The following is a 9394-nucleotide window of genomic DNA, read 5'->3' on the forward strand; positions in this document are numbered from 1 at the left end:
TTCTTCCGTGTCATTTGTTTGTGTAGCTGCTTCCCCCACTGGCTGTGACTTCTTTTTCAGTAGTGGCTCTGTCTCATTCATCCGTCCCCCATCCCCTTCAAATGCCTGGCAGGAAAACGTGCCCTTTAAATTGACTTGAACTGGGGGTGGTGGTAGGGAGGCTGTTGAATGTGGGTGGCACTCGGTAAGAAAAGGTTCCAGGATTAGTCTGAGGTTGGGCTGGGTATATGGAGAGGGTGGGTGGGAGGGGTCCTATAGTGAGTGTGGCAAAATATTGAGGTTGAGGGGAGAGCAGATGAAACCCCACAGAATCCATCTGGACAGATGCTCTGAGAGTTCATGGGAAATTCCTAGCCCCTCTACAATGTGGGATTCCACTTAGGGCACTAGTATGACATCTCTAGGAAGGACAAGTCTTGTTTTCATAGCTCTGCCTCCTGATTAGGGATAAAACTATGCAAGTCCTGGGCTAGGATGACAGTTGTCCCCGGAAGGAGGCACAGAAGGAGAAACGGGCATATCTGGACTCAAAAGTTGTGGGCAATTCTGTGATAGCCTTCATATTCTTCCAGTGAACAGTCTGTTCCACTCTCCATTTCATGGACACTGGCCCCTACGTCAGCCCTTACCCTAACCCACCAGGCCTGGCACCTGGTGGCTGAGTCAGCATCTCAGGCATGGGCTTCAGGAGGAAACCTGGTGATTCAGGACCTCAAGAATGGCGTTGGACAAGCCACCAGGCCAGCTGCCTCCTCCTCCTCCTCACTGACGTGGCAACAAAGAACACAACTCAGTCAATTCATTCCTTGTTATCCAAATTATTGTTCCAAATCCCTGACCCCCAGCTTCCCTCTGCTGGTTCAGTCCTGTTGCTTCTCAGGGGTCTAAAAAACTAGATCAGGACTTGGGGGAGAGGGTATCATTATTCAAGAGGATAAAGAAGTAAGCATAATGGAACCCCGCTTTTCTACTGTAAGCTCCAAAAACCCACTTCTCTCATACAAAATAGCTGCCTCTCCTTTCTTCCCTTCCGCTCAGTGTCCCCTAACCTGGATGCGAAGCCAGGCAGTCTCCCCTCTTCCCTTCCTGAGTACGATCAGACAAAATAGGCAGCCTTTCCTTTCTTCCTTCCTGTTTTTGGTCTTACAGCATTTCTCTGTTGATCACTTTGTGTGTGTGTGTGTGTGTGTGTGTGTGTGTGTGTGTGTGTGTGTGTAGGGAGAAAAGACATGATTTTAAGAAATCAAAGATGCAATATCTTGGCCCCATAGCCCTATAATCTTCTTTGATGGGTTTTCGTTTTGCTTTTGTTATTTTGGCTGCTACTCTCTAGACTCCCCTTCAAATCCTCTTGAGGTCTGAGGATGGGACACCAGATGTCTCCTCTGGTCTGTACTTCAGCCCCCGCCCCTTCGGCTGGTGCCCCGCCCAGGTATGGAGGCGGGGCCTGAGAGCTTCGGTTGCAGTTGTCCTGGAAGGGGGTGTGAGTGCTTATATAGGTGACTGGGAGCTGGGACGCCTGGGGCCTGCCCCCACTGAGTCACTGTGTTGTTGTCACTGTCTTGTCAGAGTTCCTGCTCAGCTCCTCAAACCTCTGTGGAAGCAGCAGCGGCTGCCAGCCTTCCAAACTTTCAGGAGAAGCCACCAGCCTGATGGTGAGGCGAATGGGCTGGGGGAGGAGCAGGGGGCAGCTGGGGCAATGGGGAGACCTGGGGCCTGGATCAGTGCCCCTCCTCCCCATGCCACTGCCTCCTCTTCCTCCTCCTCCGTGTCGGGGGCCTGGGGGAGGGAGGCTCTCCATCTTCTCTCTGTCCCCTGCTCCTCACACAAGAAGTGTGCCTTCTTCCGTTCCTCCCCCCGTCCTGGGGCCCTCCTGCCCAGCTGTACAGACCCCAGGGGCTTCTCAGCCCCCACACAGGGCCCTCCCCACCCCAGCCACACCCCCAACACAGGTAGAGCTTGTGATGACACCCATCACCACTCCTCCCTCCTGGGGTTCCCATTCCACCCCACGCCTGGCTTCGGTGACTGCCCCTCCTTCACGCCGATGCCCCCAGGACAATCCTGGGCTGCGGATAGGCCCTCTGATCCCTGAGCAGGATTATGAGCGGCTGGAGGACTGTGACCCTGAGGGGTCCCAAGACTCACCCCTCCATGGGGAGGAGCAGCAGCCCCTGCTTCATGTGCCTGAAGGGCTCCGAGGTGAGCATGTGGGTGTGGGGTGGTGGGGGTGTGGGTTGGGGAGGGCCTGGGGATCGAGGCAGCAGGTTGAGAGTGTGGAAAGCTTGCTTAGATGAGAGCTGAGTCCTAACGCTCCTCTCTCTGTGCCCAGGCTCCTGGCACCACATCCAGGACCTGGACAGCTTCTTCACCAAGATATCCTTTGTACTGGACTTGGCAGGGCAGGCGCCATCCTTGGCCGGGGACTCTGAGGGCGCAGGGGTTGGGGGACTTATCGGTGGAGTGAGGGGAAGGTATGCTCAGGGAAGGCCCATCATGTCTCAGGCTTATTTCTTGACACACCGCCACATCTACAGCTACCACCAGCGGAATGGCTTTGCCTGTATCCTGCTGGAGGATGTCTTCCAGCTGGGGTGAGATGCTTGTCCCGGGAGCCCCTGTGCTTCTAGCCCACCCAGAGCCTCCCCAAGCAGCCAGGGGCTCTGCCAAGCGGGGAGCAGACTGAGCTGGCCTGGAGGCTGGGCCGCAGCCCCTCTGCTCTCAGGCTAATCACTGAACTCCTGGCTCTCCAGGCAGTTTGTTTTCATCATCACCTTCACGACCTTCCTTCTTCGCTGCGTGGATTACAACATTCTCTTTGCCAACCAACCAAACAACCAAACAAGACCTGGGCTGCCTCACAGCAAAGTGACTTTGTCAGATGCCATCCTACCCTCATCCCAGTGTGCCCAGCGGTGAGTGACACCTGGTGGGGGTGGGTGAGGGAGAGGAGCAGACCAGAGCCACCTGTTTTTTGTCCCTGGGCTCGATCATCGGTTCTCCAAGGTTTGGGTCTTAGAATACTGTACCTTTTATTCCAGGGGTGAGGAACATCTGGCCCCCGGGCCATATAAGGCCAGTGAAATCATTTGGTCTGGCCTGCCAAGGCATTAGGGGTGAGTTAATTAAATGTTTGACCGAATATAGCGGGCTAATTTTTAAGTTAATAATTTTGTATGGCCTTGCAAATGATGTTATAAATATCCAAATGGCTGTTGGCAGAAAAAAGGTTCCCCACCCCTGTTTTATACCCTTGAAATTTATTGAGAACTCCAGGAACTTTTGCTTATGAGAATCATATCTATAGTTACCTCATTAGAAAGTAAAGGTGAGGACAGCTGCAAAACCTAAGAGCACATATTCCATTGGCTGCCAGTGTAGCCTCTGGAAAAGTCTACTCTATGTTCATGAAATAATGAGAAGAAAAGTGGCAGAAACATTAATATTACCTGAAAAAAGCTTTGACCTTGCAGACATTTTCAAGGGTCTCAAGGACCGCCAGACACCCCACACTTTGAGAATCGCTGGTCTTGCTGGATCTCCTGCATGACTTTCCCATTGCTCCCCACGTCTTGTCTCCCTCTCCGTGGGGGTCCCACTTTCTCGCTATGTTACCCTCCACCCCCAGGATCCGCTCAAGCCCTCTGCTGGTCTTCCTTCTGATCCTGGCTGCGGCCTTCTGGCTTGTTCAGCTGCTTCGCTCAGTCTGCAACCTCTTCAGCTACTGGGACATCCAGGTGTTTTACAGGGAGGCCCTGCACATCCCCCCGGTGAGCTGGGTGGGGGTGTCTGTGTGGAGGGGTGCCATGTCATGGGGCAGAGTCCGGGGAGGAGTAGGGGCTGTACGGACAGAAGGGCCCATTGGAAAGCTGGCAGAAGGCCCCATTGACACCTACTCTAGGCCCCGAATAATCTTAGGAGGTACCACCACTTATAAAACACGGTCCCCACTCTAGGGAGGCCTAGTGGGTTTAGATGGGTTATAGAAAATTACGTACAGTCACGTGCTTGTGATGTTTACAGGAGGAGGAACTGGGGTGGGGTTGGGAAGGACAGGAGGTTGGGAGGCAGGCGACACCCGGATGCAGGGAGCAGGGAGGCAGTGAATATCTGTGGGCAGCAGTGAGGAGAGCAACCCACCACCTGCATCTGTGCCCAGGCCCTGCGGGGTGATCCCACTCCCCGTTCGGGCTTTGCCCCGTGTTGCGGTCAGCAACTGCATGGGCCCCGTCACTGTCCCTGGGTCCTGCTTTGCTCTTTCTTACCTCCCTGTCTTGCTCACGCTCCTTGTTTTGTGTCTAAGTCCTCCCTTTAAAGCACTGCCCAAGGCTCCCTTCCGCAGCCAGCTTCCCTCGCTGCCCCTAGAAGTCTAGGCCTTCTGCACGTCCTCCTGTACAGCCAGGGGGGAGGTCCCAGGAAGTCGCCTTGGTCTTCCCTCGGCATAGCACAGGGAAGGGCAGGAGGGCCAGGGTCGCAGAGGCAGCGAGGGCAGGAGTCAGAGCACTGCTCACCCTTCTCTTTCTCCTCTCTCTTCATTTTCCTCCTCCCCTCTTCCTTCCAGGGGTAGGGGAGACCCTGGGATGGACTGGAGAGGCTGGCCCTAAGGGACCTGACTAAGCGGACGGGGGCAGCTGGGTGATTTGGGCTAACATGAGGCTTGCAGAGGAGGTCCAAGTGAGATCAGACGGCCCCAACCCAGACGTGGACACAGCAGAGTCTTAGGAAGGTTACTGTGGGGATGGCATGGGATGGGGCTGGCCGCCTGGAAGCATGTGGAGGCGAGGCGAGCGTTGGCAGGCACCCTGGGCACTGAGGCCGAGCAGTGTCCTCCGTGTGTAGGATGTGAGGGCGGGAGGCTCAGGAAAATCTGCTCTGAGGGAGCTGAGAGCAAATACCTGAAGAGTTTAGTTTATGAGGTGTCGCTGGGAAGCGCATGACTCAGGCCTCAGGAGTGGCAGGGCCACGTGGGACAGTGCAGAAGAGGATGAAAGGAAGAAGGAAGGGCCCCCAGGTGGTGACACAGTTAAGGAAGGGCAAGGAGGGCGGAGTGGTGACAGGTTTCCCACTTGAGGACAACAGTGAGGAGGGGGCGGGGGAGGCGCTCGCTCTGGCTGCAGCTCTGGTCATGGTGAGTTTGGGCATCACCTGCAGAGGCATCCAGGTCGCGGCACTCACCAGCCCCTGTCCTCAGGAGGAGCTCAGTTCCGTGCCCTGGGCCGAGGTGCAGTCGCGCCTCCTGGCGCTGCAGAGGAGCGGGGGCCTGTGCGTGCAGCCGCGGCCGCTGACCGAGCTGGACGTCCACCACCGCATCCTGCGCTACACCAACTACCAGGTGGCGCTGGCCAACAAGGGCCTGCTGCCGGCGCGCTGCGCGCTGCCCTGGGGGGGCAGCCTGGCCTTCCTCAGCCGCGGCCTGGCGCTCAACGTCGACCTGCTCCTCTTCCGAGGGCCCTTCTCGCTCTTCCGCGGGGGCTGGGAGCTGCCGGACGCCTACAAGCGCCATGAGCAGCGGGGCACCCTGGCCGCGCGCTGGCGGCGCACCGTGCTGCTGCTGGCCGCCGTGAACCTGGCGCTGAGCCCGCTGGTGCTGGCCTGGCAGGTGCTGCACGCCTTCTACAGCCACGTGGAGCTGCTGCGGCGCGAGCCGGGCGCCCTGGGGGCGCGCCGCTGGTCCCGCCTGGCCCGCCTGCAGCTCCGCCACTTCAACGAGCTGCCGCACGAGCTGCGCGCGCGCCTGGCCCGCGCCTACCGCCCGGCCGCCGCCTTCCTGCGCGCCGCGGCGCCCCCCGCGCCCCTGCTCGCGCTGCTGGCCCGCCAGCTCGTCTTCTTCGCGGGGGCGCTCTTCGCCGCGCTGCTCCTGCTCACTGTCTATGACGAGGACGTGCTCGCCGTGGAGCACGTGCTCACCGCCATGACCGCGCTCGGGGTCACGGCCACCGTGGCCAGGTGCGACGGGAGCTGCCCAGGGAGGGGGGCATGCCTCTGATTTAGGGCTGAGTCCCCTCCCCCCCCTCCCAGCCCTGCTTCCCCGTCCGCACAGCCTCCTAACCTCAGGCGCCTTTTCCGCCCGGATCCCGCCCTCCAGGTCTTTCATTCCGGAGGAGCAGTGCCAGGCGCGTTCTCCGCAGCTCCTGCTGCAGTCGGCCTTGGCCCACATGCATTACCTCCCCGAGGAGCCCGGTGCTGCCGGCAGGGCCAGCGCTTACCGGCAGATGGCGCGGCTGTTGCAATACCGAGCGGTGAGGGTCCAGACCCAAGCGGGGCTGCTCCGCTGGGAAGCTGTGCAGCCGCCTGGCCTCGAAAGGGCTTGGGACAAATGGCCCCGGGGCTGGCAGCTGGGGAGTGCCTGGCTTGGAGGTTTCCTGCCCTGGCCCGCATCCCTGGGGGCCTCTTGGTGGTGGTCACCCTCAGCAACCCCTTCTTAACGCCCCCCCCCTTCTTCCCCAGGTCTCCCTCTTGGAGGAGCTCCTGTCCCCGCTCCTCACCCCACTGTTTCTGCTCTTTTGGTTTTGCCCTCGTGCCCTGGAGATTATTGACTTTTTTCATCATTTCACTGTGGATGTGGCTGGGGTTGGTGACATCTGTTCCTTTGCCCTCATGGATGTGAAGCGCCACGGCCACCCTCAGGTTAGAGTCCTTCCCAGGATGTGGGGGGTGATGGTTAGATAAGGGGCTGCTCCCCAGTTCACTTCACTTCCCCGCGCCATAGTGTCCTTGAGGACAATGACTGTAGCCAATGGACAGGGCTGTGTAAGGATGATGTGTGCATAATCTTAGCGCCAGTAAATGGAGTGAAGGCCACCAGAGAGGCCGAGAAATGGGCTGGTCAGTGGGTGGGGCTGGAGTAAGACTGGCCTTCCCCACCAAGGCCCAGGCTAGCCTTGGGTCTGGTGTGTATAGTTGGCAAAACACTGAGCCCACACCGGCTTCCAGTGCTGGGCCTTGACCCAGGTCCCAGCTCTGCTGCTGTATTTTTGGGTGACCTTGAGCAAGTGTCTATTGTGGCCTCTGTTCTTTCACCTGAAGACTGGGGCTAGTGTTTCCTGTCCCTCATACCCCAGAGGCTCCCACTGCGGCTTTTTTTTCTCTCAGTGGCTCTCGGCAGGACAGACCGAGGCCTCGCAGTCTCAGCGTGCAGAGGACGGGAAGACTGAGCTCTCCCTGATGAGGTTCTCCCTGGTGCACCCACAATGGCGCCCCCCAGGGCACAGCTCCAAGTTCCTGGGGCAACTTCGAGGCCGGGTACAACAGGATGCAGCCGCTTTGGGCGCCACCTCGGTTCGCAGCCCTGCCACTCCGGGGGTACTCAGCGACTCTTCCTCACCTCTGGTGAGCCAAGCCTGGCCGGCCCCCTGCCCCCACCTCCGGCCCCGCCCACCTCCCCTCCCTCTGCCTCGCCGTTTGTATTAACCTGCTCACTCACTGGTCCAGTCTGCTCTCCTGCCTTGCTGAGACCTCCTTCCCCCTTCTGTCCTCTATCCTGACCCGTCTTCTCTTGCCTGCAGCCAGAGGCCTTCTTGGCTAACCTCTTGGTGCACCCCTTCCTGCCCCCACGGGACCTGAGCCCCACAGCCCCCTGCCCAGCTGCAGCCACGGCCAGCCTCCTGGCTTCCATTTCCCGAATTGGCCAGGACCACAGGTGAGGGTTGGGGACCTCCGATTCAGGGGAGCAGGGGTGGTGGGGCTGATCCTCCAAGAGGCGGGTGCAGGGTGAGGGGAGCTCTGTGGGTAATTGGGAAGGGGAGGTCAAGCCTGCCCTCTCTGTGGGGTGCTGGGGGAGGGGCATGTCTTTGATCTCTGCCACCCTCTGTTCCAGCTGTGTGTCCCCTGGAGGTACTGGGGGCCTGAAGCTGGCCCAGCTACCAGAGCTTGCTTCTGCTGAGATGAGTCTTCATGCCATCTACCTGCACCAGGTGAGTAAAGAGGTGCAGAAGGATGTGGGGAGAAAGCAACTGCCCAACATAGAGGCTGAGGAAAGGGGTAAGGGTGTACCCGACAGGGGCTGAGGAGGAGGCTTCACAGCCCTCTGTGCCCAGCCCAGGGCCTGGGCCTCGTGCTGCGAGCAGGAGGGAGTCCTCATTTCTTTTTCTTCCATTTAGCTCCATCAGCAGCAGCAGCAGGAACTGTGGGGCGAGCCCTCAGCCTCCTCCCTGTCCAGACCCTGGTCCAGCCCCCCGCAAACACTCTCACCTGATGAGGAGAAGCCATCCTGGTCAAGTGATGGTGAGGCGGTCAGGGTGTGCAGGGGACAGGTCCTGGGGGCATAGCAGGCACCAGGGCACTGCCCAGCTGATGGCTTTTCTCATTAGGCTCCAGTCCTGCCTCCAGCCCCAGACAGCAGTGGAGAACCCAGAGGACCCAGAATCTGTTCCCTGGAGGTTTTCAGACCATGGACACTCAGAAGGAGCCTGGCCAGACCCATAGCACTGCTTGAGAGGCCTCCTCAGAGTCAGTATTGTCTAATGGGGGCGGGGGAGGGGATGAGTAGGAAATTAGATGGAGCCAGACTTGGAGGAATGCAAACAGGGGTGGGTATTTGAGGTGAGGGGGATGGTCATCCCTGGAACCTAAACCCCTGGACTGCTTGCCAAGAGGCTTCTCCTCCCTCAGGTTCCCCAGCGTCTCCAGCCCAGGAGACCAGAAGAGGTGGAGTGGAAGAACGCGCCAAGCCCTTTTTAGGGGCGCCCCCGAGATGCTTTAGTTGGGCAGGACTTGGGGGTCAATGACCATCTGGCCCCAGAGAGCAGAGAAAGAGTAGGAGAGGAGATGCAAGGGCATCCGGAAACAAGTCTTAGAGACAATCCCCACATGGAGGGGAGAAGGCGACTCCCCCCCCCCCCCCGCCCCCATTAGCTGTCCTGGGACAGTTACCTGGGAACAAGTCCCAGGTGGGAGGCAAGGCCAAGGTGGAGGCCAAGCTCAGTGTACGGAAACCGTGAGGAACGTGCCTGGGAGGCAGTTGGTTCTTCAGGTTCCCGTGGGATTTGTGGAGGGGGGACACGGGGACTTGTGAGTGGAAAGACTAGCGAGGGCTGATGCTTTTGGAGTTGGGCATCAGTATGACGTTTGAGGAAGTGAGTGTGGCTGCCCATCCTGTCTGAAACCAGTGGTAAAGGTTGCCCACGGCTGCTCATCTTTACGACCTTGGTCTCCAGTGTTCCCATTCCTGGCAGCAGAGGGCGGTACTGCTTCTCAGCCAAGAGTGAGGGAGCAGCTCCCCGGAATGCCGGTGACTGACAGCCTGGCTCCTAGAGAGCTGGGTCAAAGTGGAGTATAGGGTAGGACTGCTCTCCAAGAATTACGCCCCCCCCCGCCCCCCTCAGCACAAGTTAAAAGACAGCTTGTCATTCTGTAATTTTAATCCACAGGGCTGGGTTAGGCATCTCAGTCGCTC

General features: G+C 58.8%; 1 protein-coding gene across 2 annotated transcripts; it reads left to right on the plus strand.

Annotated features, from left to right (window-relative positions):
* Positions 1 to 1492: 1492 nt before the first annotated feature.
* On the plus strand, positions 1493 to 9238 carry ATG9B (autophagy related 9B). Of its 2 annotated transcripts, XM_059711494.1 has the most exons (15): positions 1493 to 1655; positions 2058 to 2202; positions 2333 to 2376; positions 2530 to 2594; positions 2754 to 2915; positions 3629 to 3770; positions 5192 to 5946; positions 6086 to 6239; positions 6448 to 6627; positions 7093 to 7329; positions 7506 to 7639; positions 7817 to 7913; positions 8100 to 8223; positions 8310 to 8448; positions 8611 to 9238. In XM_059711494.1, the coding sequence occupies exons 1-14, from the start codon at positions 1653 to 1655 to the stop codon at positions 8432 to 8434; spliced, it is 2367 nt and encodes a 788-aa protein (XP_059567477.1). In that variant the 5' UTR covers positions 1493 to 1652; the 3' UTR covers positions 8435 to 8448; positions 8611 to 9238. The 2 variants fall into 2 exon arrangements, with proteins under 2 accessions (XP_059567477.1, XP_059567479.1); XM_059711496.1 differs by having other exon boundaries at positions 1529 to 2202.
* Positions 9239 to 9394: the final 156 nt, after the last annotated feature.

This window comes from Myotis daubentonii, chromosome 10 (assembly GCF_963259705.1).
Source record: "Myotis daubentonii chromosome 10, mMyoDau2.1, whole genome shotgun sequence".
Taxonomy (NCBI): domain Eukaryota; kingdom Metazoa; phylum Chordata; class Mammalia; order Chiroptera; family Vespertilionidae; genus Myotis; species Myotis daubentonii.

Coding starts and splice junctions, on each gene's coding strand:
- ATG9B (XM_059711496.1), top strand. CDS start 1,653: ATGGTGAGGCGAATGGGCTGGGGGAGGAGCAGGGGGCAGCTGGGGCAA. Junction 2,595..2,753: donor GAGGATGTCTTCCAGCTGGG/GTGAGATGCTTG, acceptor CTGGCTCTCCAG/GCAGTTTGTTTTCATCATCA. Junction 6,240..6,447: donor GGCTGTTGCAATACCGAGCG/GTGAGGGTCCAG, acceptor CTTCTTCCCCAG/GTCTCCCTCTTGGAGGAGCT.